At 41.7% G+C, this 13,373-nt stretch overlaps 1 protein-coding gene across 1 annotated transcript; it reads left to right on the plus strand.

Moving 5' to 3' along the window:
• Positions 1–4,816: 4,816 nt before the first annotated feature.
• Positions 4,817–13,124, plus strand: LOC308464818 (vomeronasal type-2 receptor 26-like; the record flags this gene model as incomplete). The annotated part of the gene is made up of 6 exons (XM_080984404.1): positions 4,817–5,016; positions 6,954–7,245; positions 8,854–9,714; positions 10,953–11,180; positions 11,917–12,043; positions 12,223–13,124. 6 exons carry the CDS (start codon positions 4,817–4,819, stop codon positions 13,122–13,124), a joined length of 2,610 nt encoding a protein of 869 aa, XP_080840530.1.
• Positions 13,125–13,373: the final 249 nt, after the last annotated feature.

The following is a 13,373-nucleotide window of genomic DNA, read 5'->3' on the forward strand; positions in this document are numbered from 1 at the left end:
TAACTATACATGTTCCCTAATATAGTTAAAGCATTGAAATTATGCGATTTCGACTGTTGGGCTTAAAGGCTTACTAGATTATAGGACTAAGGACTAAATCATTATTGTACTTCTTTGCAATTTTGCCCACAGCTGCCCTGCTAATTGGGAGAACAGGAAATGGATCTGGAACACTTCAAAGCAGTACCATTGCTCCCATGTGTCTTCCTGTTTGGGCTGTCATTTTGTTAAAGCTGTGGTCTTGCTCTTGTAGTTGATCTGGGAGAAAAAGGCAGGTTACCCAGGAAAAAATAAATAAATAAATAAATAAATAAATAAATAATTCCTGTATGAGGTGTTATGGAATGATACATTTTGTAGCTACCCGTTGGGTGAGGCGAGCGTCCTTCCCCTTACTGACTTCTGATTAGGAGAGTCCTTCGCGGTTAAGGAGCCACTACTGGGATTCTGCAACCCTCTGAGAAACCCTTCCAAAGATAGGATGCTGCACTTCCGTCCGGATGGATAGACAAGAGGTTGAGGAGAGGAGAAAGCTGAATTGGAGAAAATGCTAGACCCAGAAGGACTTTATCGATGGTTCCCTGCTGTGGGGGCTCGTCTGGAACTAGAGTGGTGGAAGCCCTGACCTCCCCAAAAGGGCCGCTTCCCTTTGTAACACGCTGTGGCTGGGTGAGCCCCCGCACATCTCTCACACTCGTGCGGGTACTTACAAGACTGCCTTTGGCATTGCCCTTTATTGAATTACCAGCACACCTTACGTTTTAAATCCTTTCTAAGGCCCAGCTTTCCAATGCGATACAGCTCTGATGGCTTCTTCTCGACATACGGGCTAACTGCCAGATGCTAATAGCGGCAGCCTCCCCAGAAAGGGCGTAAGCCATTCTGACTCATCATCACTGGCTGATGAGGTGCCTGATTGTGGAAGCTGGACCCTGGGCTGCTTATTCTGTAAAGAACTAGAAGAACTGGAAGCAACCGGGTTATTGATACGGGCCGGCAGCCTCCATGCAGGCGCCCTGGTGCAGTTCTCAAAGTCGGCGAGCAAGCCTGAGACCTAGTTTGCACAGCCGCCGTTCCTGTCTGAGGGCTTGGGCCTGCACCTGGATAGTTTAAAGGCTGGCCACTGGTTTGCGAAACAAGGAAGTAAGAAACGCAAGGCAAATAGAACTAAAGAATAGCTAAGAGAAAGCGCTGTTCATAGTCAACAATGAATGATCTGAAGGCATTAAGGAACTGCGAAATGGGTTTGGGTTTATTATTATGACGGTTGACAGCTGCAGTGTGTGCTGGTACTGCACCCGTGCGCTTCCACTAGGGTGCCATGAGCTGCTCTGTGCACTAGTAAAATGCGCCTACTATTTATTCCGTCACTTATTATTATTATTATTAATAATATTATTTTATATAATTTTTATTTATTTATTTATATTTTTAATATTAATTATTATTATTATTTTATTTTTTATTTTTTATAATTATAATTATTTATTTATTGTTATTATTAATTATTATTTATTTATATTTCAAATTTATTTTATTTTATTACTTTATTTTATTATCGTTGTTATTTTTTAATTAGTATTAATATCACCACTCAATTAATAACTTAACTGTAATTAAATGCTAGTATACAATTATTGTGCATCAATAAAGTTCCGAGCACTGTTGAGGGATTAATTATTAATCAATAGTATCTCAATTAATAGCCAATGGATTTATAGCTATGAGTAGGAATTACTATTATCAGTTGCTCTGCGTAACTGCTGACAAAATGAACAAGCTATACGTCACTTAACTGCACCGCTTGTATTTATTTATATTTATTAAATCACAACCCAGCAAGAGTTCAAGCAGCAGCGCTCAACTACATATTAGCACCTGGCTCCAAGGAACAATACCATACACAGAGCAACCCCAACTGCAGTCAGACAGAATTAGAAGATAATTGCCTATAATAAGAGTTGCCCCTTTTAAATGATAGGCAAATCTAGGCACAAAGCATTGCCAAGTAATAATAATAATAATAATAATAATAATAATAATATTTTTATTGTCATTGCCCCCTCTCAGGGACAACGAAATTACTTGGCTGCTCCATCCACCCAGGTAGGGCACTCCACACGAAATCAAATCAACTATAAAAACACTAATTAAAACAATACAGTAATCAAACGGAATTGAAAATAACTGCTTAGAAGGAGATGCTCAGAAGCTGCAGCCAAATTAAGAGAAAAGGAAATCAATAAGATTCCAGGCCCACACCAGCGGCCCTCAGAAAAGGAGGGGTGGGGTTGCTCTTAATATCTCACTGCTGGGGAAACCTTTTTGACACAAAGGAAACTTTGCCAAACAAAGAAAAGTAAATCTTTGCCCACAAGGTCGGCTCAATACCAGTTGATTGAAATAAGGGTACTTAAACAGACAAAAGACTGCAATTGGTCAAACTGCTGGTTAGTTAAACTGACAATGCAACTATGCAACTGCTGAACTGGCAGGTGCTTAAAGACAATGCCTCACAAACTGCCGGCCACTCAGAGAGTTGAAAAACCTGTCTGGCAACTGTGATGACTCTGGCAAGAAGCAAAGGGAACTCCAAAGACCCCGATGTATCTCCTGAAAGGGTGGGGGGAGGGAGGGGGGACGGGTGGGGGGAGGAGAAGGAAAGCGTGGGGGGGAGTTGGGAGGGAGGAGGGGTGGGGGGAGTAAAATGAACATGCCGGGCAAGGAAGTTTTTGAAGAAAAGGAAAATAGCTGTCCTTTACAGTGAGCCAAAAAGAAATGGAAATATAAACCGTGGGTTAACCTGGACTTTCCAGTAAGGTACTATAAGCCGAAATCTTTTGTTGTTGTTGTTGTTGTGTAAAAGTGGTTTTCTTTAGGGAGCCTGTACTGGCAAGTGAAGCCAATGACAAGAACCAGGCAAAGGCACACCTTCATAGGTTTTAAACGTATAAACATGGAGTGCTGAGGAATGGTTCCCTGATCAGAAACCCTGAGTTGTCCACCCCAAGCCCTGCCTTATTTCTTCCCCCAAACATCAAGTGAAGGGGGGGGCACCCAAGAGGGGTGAGGTTTAAGCGCACAGTCTATTCCAAGCCCCGGCAGCCTTTAAAATTTTACAGTGGGCTCCCGATTTAAGTGGTACCAATGGAAGGGATGGCAAGGTAAATTAAACCCACACTAGAAGAGTAATAAATAAATAAACGGCAGGCACAATAAACAGCAGGCACAAACACACGCTGCAAGCACACACACACACACACACACACACACACACACTGAGGAACCCTGAGGATCATCTAGTCCAACCCAAGCAATGCAGAAATATTCAGCTGTCCCAAACAGGGATTGAACTTGCAACCTAGGCCTTATCAGTGCCATGCTCTAACCAACTGAGCTATCCAGGCTCTCAAGGACAATGGAGGGGGAAAACGCACCAGCACCCTGGCCAACAAATTTAAATGTAAGAGAAACCCACTCAGTCACCCAGACCAGCCATGCAATTGGACAGGTAAGGGCAATAGAGGGGAAAACGTACAAACACCCTGGCCAAAAATTAAATAAAAACGCACAGCCACCAAGGCAGAGGCAGGGTAAGGAAAGCGAGGATACGAGGAAGAAAGAAAGACAGAGCCACACTCACACTCAGACCTCGCTGGGGGCACGTGCTGGGCAAGGGAACAAGCTGCAGCTTAAGAAAGGTAATTCGCACTCAGGCCGCGCAAACAAATCAAGCACCAGGAGTGTGGGGGGGAAATAGAAGGTTAAATGTAGGTTTTTCACACGGAAAACCTGGATGCCTGGGTTTTTTAAAGTTAAAAGGCAAGCCAGGAACCAGGCAGCCTCCACACACACAGCCCCCGCCCCCGACTCCAAACCTCGTGGCTCTTCCCTGTGATAACTGAGATGACTCCTAGCTGATGACTCGCTGCAGGACGACGAGGACTGAGGGGGAGGAGAAGGAGGGGCAGGGGCTAAGGCCCCTGCCAGGGCGGAGTCCGGGCTCCCGCCCACAACCACTCCCCTCTCTTGCAGGGAGGAGAGTCTTTGTAATAAAATTGGGTCTCCTATGTTCTAGTCCAACACTCTAACCACTACATCTCACTGGCTCTCAACTGAAAATTATGGTCTGTCCATATGGTGTTCATTAATGTAATGCAATTTTTTGTTGATACAATGGGTAACGTACTTGATCTAAAGGTTATGCAAAGGCTTTTTTTGTTACCTCTTTGAAAAATTGGCTGTAAAGCATTTTTTTATTATTATATATTTTCATCTTAAGTAGTTTTCTGGGTAACTTTTTTTCTCTTTTTTGCTGAGTCTCCATAAACCCTTATTGCTCTCCCTGCAAAGGAAGACCAGCTGAGACTTTGGCTGTGATGTGATAAACATGCTCCCCCCCTCCAAATAAAAATCACTGAGAAGCTGTTTAAGTCTGCTGTAATTATCAAAGTAATCACGATCATTCCGTTGACTCTCTGGCGAATTCCAGTAGCTGCATGAAAACTACGAATCAAGACTTGCAGATACTATTAATATCTCCTGTGATGTTCAGAGCTTGGCCTTACACCAAGGGCTCTGTCAGACTGATCACTCATTCTTCTCCCTGCAAAAATCTGGCTTTCGTAACCATCCCAGTGAGACTTTGCTGCTCAGAATCACTCAGATGACAATGTGCAAAGAGATGAATTGTCGCCTAAAAAATTCCCTGCGACATGGTAATATTTGCAATCTTGGTATTTGTGCTGCTGCCTCAGACTGTGTGCAAGTTTCCTCTTGCTCCTACAATACTCTGTGCAGAAGGGTACTTTCCATGATGTTGGCATCAGTGCTGCTTCCTCCAGATGAGTGCAAGGCTGCTGTTGCTCCCTGTTCCATCCGTGACCCTCTTCCTATTCTTCACAAATATTTCCAGTCTGGAGATGTTGTTATTGCTGGCATTATGTCTCAAATCCATATAACTTCAAGCATAGCCTTCAATGAACCTCCTACACCTGAACTCTTCGATGACATTATGTAAGGAACTGTGTGTGTGTGTGTGTGTGTGTGTGTGTGTGTGTGTGTGTGTGTCTCCTTTAAAACCATATCATATATCTGTAATGAATATATTTCTGCATTTGACAAATGATGAAGGTGATGCTCATTACACTAGTGGTCAAAATTGTGGCAAACTTTAGGGAAAGTTGTATTTCTAAGGTTTGATGGCTCATAAGAAAAGTATTAAATTAGAATGAACTTCTACAGTATATCATTAGAAAGATAATCTAATGCAGAATATAATGCCACAAACTGTGTTGAATAGCCCTGACCTGAATCCAACAGGATATCTGTGGAGCTGATTGAATAAACTTTTTAGTCAGAAGCAACCAAGGAATAAAGCACATATTTTAGAAACATTCATACAATCTCGGTTTCACATTAAAACGCCTGGTGAATTAAAATATTTGCTTTACTCCATGGGATGTCACTGCAGAGCTGCAATTGCAGCAAAAAGTTTCTATACTAACATAAATGGTGAAAAGTTATGAAATACCCTTTATCATGGTTTTGTGTGCATAACTTCTTTTATTTGGCTATTTGCTTCCTTTGGTGATCACTCGTACCTGAGTAAGATTGTCTTCCATGAAGACGGTCTTAACAGTGAGTCCATATGTGACTGTGGAGTTCAATTCTGTATTCTCATGGCCTTCCTCAGTGAGGACTGAGATTTCCGGATGGGAGTTGATAACGGTGAGGGTTTGCCAAACATGCCTTCCTCTTAGTGTGTTTCTCACTTTCATCCTGAGTTTGAGTGTCTTCAAAGTCCATGGCACCTTTCTTAAAAGCTGTTCTCCAATTGGAGCACCAGGATTACACTTTCCATTCTTGAGTTGGGAATAGAGTCATTGATTCGGAAGACAATAGTCAGGCATCCAAACAACATGACCAGTCCAATGAAGTTGATGTTGACAAATCATTGCTTCAATACTGGTGATCTTTTCCTCTTCCTGTACATTGGCATTAGTTGTGTGTCTTCCCAAGTGATGTGTAAAAATTTCAAGAGACACCCTTGAGGGAATCTTTCAAGGAGTTGGAGATGGCGTTTATAAGTCCTCCATGTTTCACAAGCATACAGTAAGGTTGGTAGTACGATAGCTTTATAAACAAGCATTTTGGTTGCCCTGCAAATGTTCCAGTCCTCAAACACCCTGCAGGAGAAAGTGCATTTTTTCAAAGCTCAATCGATGCTGGATTTTGGCATCAGTGTCGGCCCTTGAGAAAAGATAACTGCCTAGGTAGGAGAAGTTATCAACACTTTCCAACGTTACACCATTGTGTTGGATTTGTGGCACTGCAGAAGGGTTGTTTTGTGCTTTTTGGTGCAGCACTTTGGTTTTTGGGATCTTGAGTGATGGGCCAAGCTTTTCGTAATCTTCTACAAAGATGCACACTTTCCAAAATGTTTTCACAATATTGGCCACTAGTGTATGATGAATACTACCACCCTCCCCCCCATGTAATTCTGGTGTTTATGAGACATGGGGGCAAATCTTATAATTCAAACTCACTACTGCAGTGTGTGATAACAAAGGTAACAAAGTTTTTTTAAACTAAGTTTTTTTAAAAAGTTTGCAAGGCAGCATAAAAAGTAACATCCCCATTCACTTTGTTAAGGCTTTCTACTCATTTACCATGGTGAGCGAAGGATTTCTTATTTAATATTTGATTTTAATCAAAGCCAAGTGGTAATTCATTCAGATTAGAGGTGAATTTATTATAAGTTTTTGGTAACCAGACTTTGTCCTCCTCTTCCGTAGAAGAAAACTAGTAGCAATCAGGGCCAGGCCACCTATGACGTAGCAGGAGTTAGATGTTCAGCATAGCGAAGCATCCAGGTTTGTGTTTCAATATATCCATACACTTTCTATGCTTGTGAATGTGAATTGTTATGCACTATGTTGCTCTCCATGCAGGCCAGTGACACAACTTTACCAGCATATCCTGGCTTTGGCATTTGCTGTGAAAGAGATAAATGAAAATCCTGAAATCTTGCCCAATATCTCTCTGGGATTCCACATCTATAACAGCCATTTCAGTGCAAGCTGGACCTACCAAGCCTCCATGGAACTTCTCTCTAGCCTAGAAAGACTCATCCCTAACTACAAGTGTGATGTTCAGGAGACTCCAAAGGCAGTCATTGGGGGGCCAAAACCTGATTTATGTCTCCACATGTCAACCATCCTGTCTATGTACAAGATGCCAAGAGTAAGAGGTTTGCATGGAACATGGGTCATCAATGAAAGCCATTTACAGTTGTCTCTGACTAAGACTCATGGGGTTCCCAGCTGGTAATTGAATGTTTTTGTGACCCACCATCTTGAGGAACAATATATCAAGGGAATGGCAAATAGTGGGTATAGGTTGGTATTTTTCAACCAGAAATGCAGGTTGTGGAAAATATGTCTGCTTCAGTTCCACACCTCCTGAAAAACTCAGGTGGAAGAATTCCTCATTGGAGACTTTACTCCTGTGCAGGACTGTAACCAAACATCTGCTGCCTGTGGTAGCACAACTGTGTGTTTGATATGCCTGCTGAAAAATCACTTATATATTTCCCAAGATAACTTTAACATTCCAAATCAAGAGAAATAAGTGATATTGGAATCCTTCTGAAGCAGATCCCCCTCAGTAAAACTCTGTAACCACCATGGGTTATCTAGCGTGTGTGAGGTAATGGTCAACTTCAGGCAGAAGTTGAACAAATAAGAAAGATTTATTTTGCAGAATAAAGTTGGTAAGAGAAAAGATGCATCAGGAGATAAAGTTCTTTCAGGAAACAGTTAACTTATTAATATTCAATTTAGTGGATGTTACGGGCAGTTCCTTATTTTCAGCTTGATGTTACAATTGGTAAACAATCAGCTCATTTCCATTTTCATTACTTCAGTTTCTTAAACCTAATTGCATAGATGTTACAGTTTCAGACTTTGGTTCTTATACAAGGTAGTGCTTTCTGTCAGTTTCCCCACCTTTTATCACTCCCACTCCTGAGGTTCTCCAAATAGCACAACAGCCCCAGGGGATCAGCCAGCCCTCTTAACGGGTTTAGGTGTCTTCTCTTTCTGGGAGATCTCTCCCCTCCTGACTGGAAGGAGACCCAAGCAGACGGGATCCTGCAGAGGATTGAGGGGGTCCATGTGCAGTGCAGCATGACATCATGACTTCATGTGTGTGATGTCACATGACACCCTGACGTCATGCGTGTGATGCCATGAGGAACTGAATGCCCCTTGAATATTGAGGGGGCTTAGCCTCCTCAAAAAATACATTGGTGGGGACGAAACTGCCTCGGCCCCTAGGAGTGGTGTGAATGATGGAAATCACAACATTATGGTAACGGGAAGGATGTCCAATATTGCAGAAACAGATGATGCACCAATACAAACCAAGGCAAAAGTTTGGAATAGAACAGTCCAGGTGGATTTCATATCATAACCTATGCAAAGGTGGTGGGAAATAGCTTTCCTCTGTGGTTCTCTATCCTTTGCAGTTAACTCAAGGAATGGTTATTAGGAATTTATTCCGATGAGAAAGCTTTATCAGGGTTTTCTATGAACAAGCATTTATTTACCTGTTCTTTCCTGTAACCTCCTTTAGATGCATAAACATAACGGCAAAATTGTTCTATTTGATGGAAAGACATTACTATCCAAGTATTTCCCCAAACAGTAGATTCTAAAATATCAGAAATAAACAAAAAGCTGAATCCCCCTGGTTAATATGTTGAAATCTGCTTTCGAGTCTAAATGGTGTTTTGGTATCAGCATTTGTTATCATCTTTCCTCCTTTGATTTTAACACTGACGCTCTTTAGCTCCTCTATGGCTTTTCTCCTGTGACGAATAATGACGTTCAAGCCCTTTTCACCCACTGGATATTCCCAGGTGGGACTCAGCAATACGAGGGGATCCTCCAGTTACTGCTGCATTTTCGTTGGGTGTGGATTGGTGTGCTTTTTCTCCATGGTGACACTGGAGAGAGATTTGTACAAAATGTTCTCCCTATGTTTGCCCAGAAGGGTATCTGCTTTGATTATATAGAAAGTTTCCCTAAGGTTACCTCTTCTGGTGAGTTTGATGAAATGGTGGAAGAAGGTTTGAAAACCATGAACATTATTGTGGGAAGTACTGCCAATGTTGTAGTTGTGCATGGTGAAATTCAAACAATTATAGTAATTAGAACGCTACCCAGACTTGCAGATACAAATGACGTGCTAGTACAAGGAAAGACAAAAGTCTGGATTATGACAGCCCAGATGGATTTCACTTCATTTCCCTTTCAAAGAGGTTGGGACATCACATTCCTCCATGGGGCTCTATCCTTTGCAGTTCACTCTAAGGATCTTCCAGGATTCCAGAAATTTATTCAAATGAGAAAGCCTACCTTGGAAAAAGAAGATTGTTTTCTCAAGGTTTTCTGGGAAGAGACATTTAATTGTGGTTTTAATGATTCTGCTTCAGAGAAGAAAGATGACAAACTCTGTACTGGGGAGGAGAATATTGAGAGCCTTCCTGGGTCTGTTTTTGAAACGAGCATGACAGCCCACAGCTACAGCATCTACAATGCAATCTATATTTTGGCACATGCTTTGCACACCATGCAGTCCACCAAATTAAATTGCAGAGCAATGGCAGAAGGAGAAAGATGGAAACTTACAGATCAACAGCCGTGGCAGGTAATGTTGTCTTCCAGTTAATACAGATGTCTGTAATCAACTCTGGAGCTGAGCTAAAAGGGGGACTTTTCTTGAATACCTCTGTCAGTAGGGGAACCTCATTCCTCTTTTCTCTCGGGGAGGAAATGACCATCCACTAATGGTTAGGATAACATAATGGATGAAATGCTGCCATCACTAAAATGCTGTCATCACATCAAGTGGGTTCAGTTGTCCTTGGAGTAGAGTTTCAGTAGGGGAAACTCATTGCATGTCAATGCCCTGAACCCTCCCCCAGTTGTTGAATAATAAAACACATGGACACCAGTATTTTAGATTAATGGGCGAATTAAGGCCACAACGAAGGCCTGAAACCAAGAAGGTGATCCCCAGCCACGCGGCCACTTCAGTGCAGCAAGTCACGTCCCCCTGGCTGACTGGATTGGTTGGCGGGTATGACACGGCCGGGACTCCGCTATGATGTGGGCGCACTGGCTTTCCTCTTTCCTCTCGGGGAGAAAATGACTATCCACTAATGGTTAGGATAACATAATGGATGAAATTCTGCCATCACTTTAAAGTGGGTTCAGTTGTCCTTGGAATAGCAAAATATGGCTATAGATGGCTAGGTACACGATATCATGCTATCACTATTTGTACAAAGGCAGCCCTGTATCCCTGGAAAGTGATGAGCAGCTTATCTACACAGCTTATCCTCCTATCTGAAGGAACATGCTGTCTAATATTTGTGGTCTAATTTCTATGAAATTTGGGCCAAGACTTACTGTAATTCTTAAAAGAACCACATCTTACCACCACAATAAACATTGCTACGATTAAAAGTATCCTTCACAAAACATTTAAAATAAATCTTGTGTTCCACAATGTTGCTCTTTTGTATATGCTCATGAGCTGGCCTTTTTTCAACCAGAACTCCCTGGAACTCAGTTCTCTCCCCTCTCAAGGGGCGCCATTGCCATTCCAAGGGAACGAGGGAGGTGTTTGTGGTGAGTTCCAGCACCTCTTTTTCTAGAAAGCAGCACTGCTCATTAATTCCTTTTTCCTTTTTAGCTCCATCCATTTTTGAAGAAGAGACTCATTAAAAACAAACAAAGAAAGACACTAATATACAACTTTTGAATGGACCACAAACTATAGCTCTTAAATGTTAAAGATAAGCACTCTATTTGTACAAATATTACTTATATTTAATTATATTTGTCATCTTCATTAATTGCTTTTTCCTTCTTCAATCTTAGGTCCACCACTTTCTGGAAAGAGTTTCATTTAATAATAGTGTTGGGGAAGAAGTTTCCTTTGACCAAAATGGGGAATTAGTAGCTGGATTGGATATAATAAATTGGGTCACATTCCCCAATCAGTCATTTCTGAGAGTCAAAGTTGGAGCAATGGACTCACAAGCTCCCCCAGAAAAGAGGTTAACCATTCATGATGATGGTATCATGTGGCCCAACTGGTTCAACCAGGTAAGAATCTGTTCAGGTTTTCTCTAGTTTTTTGCTCAGTGTCTCAAAACTGTCTCATTGCAACACATTGAATCATCAATTATCAGAATTATCAGACTTGATCTGTGAAGGAAATATCAGGCTGCAGCACTGATAAAAGGAAAGCTATCTTATTTCTAGCTCTATCTAACCCATGAAATACCTGAAATCGCAAGGGGTTTGCTGAATGTCAAATGTTGCTGTATGTTAGCCATATTTCTAAGCCAGTAGGATGGTCCAAGAAGGTAAGACAAGAGAGCATTGCCCTTCACAAAAAAGATACAAGTATACAAAAAGAAAACAAATGCACTGAATGTTGCCAGAGAAACCATTGGAAGCATAGTTTGCAAGTTCCAAGTTAAAGGAACAGTGGTTAGACTACCTCGACGGGGCAGAATTTCAATAATTTCAATTGCAACTGTCAGTCAAAAACACTTGAGAAATTTCATGAGATTGTGACCCAATAAGCTTTCACCTGAACATTTTCTAATTTGATAAGATTTTTGTTGTTTAGTCGTTTAGTCATTTCCGACTCTTCGTGACCCCATGGACCAGAGCACACCAGGCACTCCTGTCTTTCACTGCCTCCCGCAGTTTGGTCAAACTCATGCTGGTAGCTTTGAGAACACTGTCCCACCATCTCATCCTCGTCCCAAACGATTTCCTTCTTTCATCTCATCCTCGTCCCAAACGATTTCCTTCTTTCATTTATGAACAGGCACAACCCACTTCTCTGTGTAATGAGAATTGTCATGTAGGTTATAGAAAGAACAAGAAGGAAGGAAAGCCATTCTGCTGCTATGATTGCCTTCCATGTCCAGAAGGGAAGATCTCAAACAAGGAGGGTAAGGAATGCATCACATGCTTTAATTTTACCTGTGCATCAGAAGCTCCTTTCTCTAGTGGGAAAACAGTATGGAAGTAGCAAATATATATTCTGGCATCTCTTAGATGCATTGTGACAATCTGGGGACAGAATAACCTTTTTAAAAATAAGATTTGTTTCTTCCATTTTCTTTTTCAGACATGGACGACTGTTCAGAATGCCCTGGAGATCAATATGCAAACAATGAACAGAATGGCTGCCTCTCCAAAGACAAAACATTCTTGTCTTATGGAGAACCGTTGGGGATCAGTTTGGCCACATTTGCCCTCTTCTTTTCCTGCATCACAGCTTTGGTGCTTCAAATATTCACAAAGCACAGAGATACTCCCATAGTTAAAGCCAACAACCGCAACCTAACTTATATTCTCCTCCTTTTCCTCCTGCTCTCCTTCCTTTGTGCTCTGCTCTTCATTGGCCAGCCTGAGGAAGTCACCTGCCTCCTTCGACAAACTGCTTTTGGCATGATCTTCTCAGTGGCAATTTCTTGCATCTTGGCCAAAACTGCCATTGTGGTTCTAGCTTTCATGGCCACCAAGCCAGGGTCCCGAATGAGGAAGTGGGTAGGGAAGCCACTGGGCACCCCAATTGTTCTTTCCTGCTCCCTTATTCAAGCCACAATCTGTAGCATATGGCTGGCAACTTCTCCTCCTTTCCCAGACGTTGACATGCACTCAATGACTGAAGAAATAATACTAGAATGTAATGAAGGTTCCACTATCATGTTTTATTGTGTCCTGGGATTCATGGGTTTACTGGCCATAGTCAGCTTCACGGTGGCTTTCCTAGCTAGAAAGTTGCCTGACAGTTTCAATGAAGCCAAATTCATCACCTTCAGCATGTTGGTGTTTTGCAGTGTGTGGTTGTCCTTTGTTCCAACCTACTTGAGCACCAAGGGCAAATACATGGTGGCTGTGGAGATCTTCTCCATCTTGGCCTCCAGTTGTGGGTTACTGGGCTGCATCTTTATCCCCAAATGCTATGTTATTTTACTGAGGCCTGAGCTGAACAGCAGGGAGCAGCTAATAAGAAGACAGTTTTAAATAATCCAGAAGTCTTAATCATGCTCATAATTTTTGGTGTCTGTTATTGCTATTTTATTTACATGTATGTCATAAGAAATTAAGGATATTCATGCCCCTTGAAATTAAAGAATCAACAAATAAACAAATAATTGAAGACTTAAAAAGTAAATGATAAAAAAGATCTGGAGCAGCTCCAAGAATTCCTTTGGGAGAAAGTGTCAGGACACAATTAGGACAGTGGTGAATACCTTAATTATTTCCATCACT

The sequence above is a fragment of the Podarcis pityusensis genome (genome assembly GCF_964106645.2).
Source record: "Podarcis pityusensis genome assembly, chromosome: 16".
Lineage (NCBI taxonomy): Eukaryota > Metazoa > Chordata > Lepidosauria > Squamata > Lacertidae > Podarcis > Podarcis pityusensis.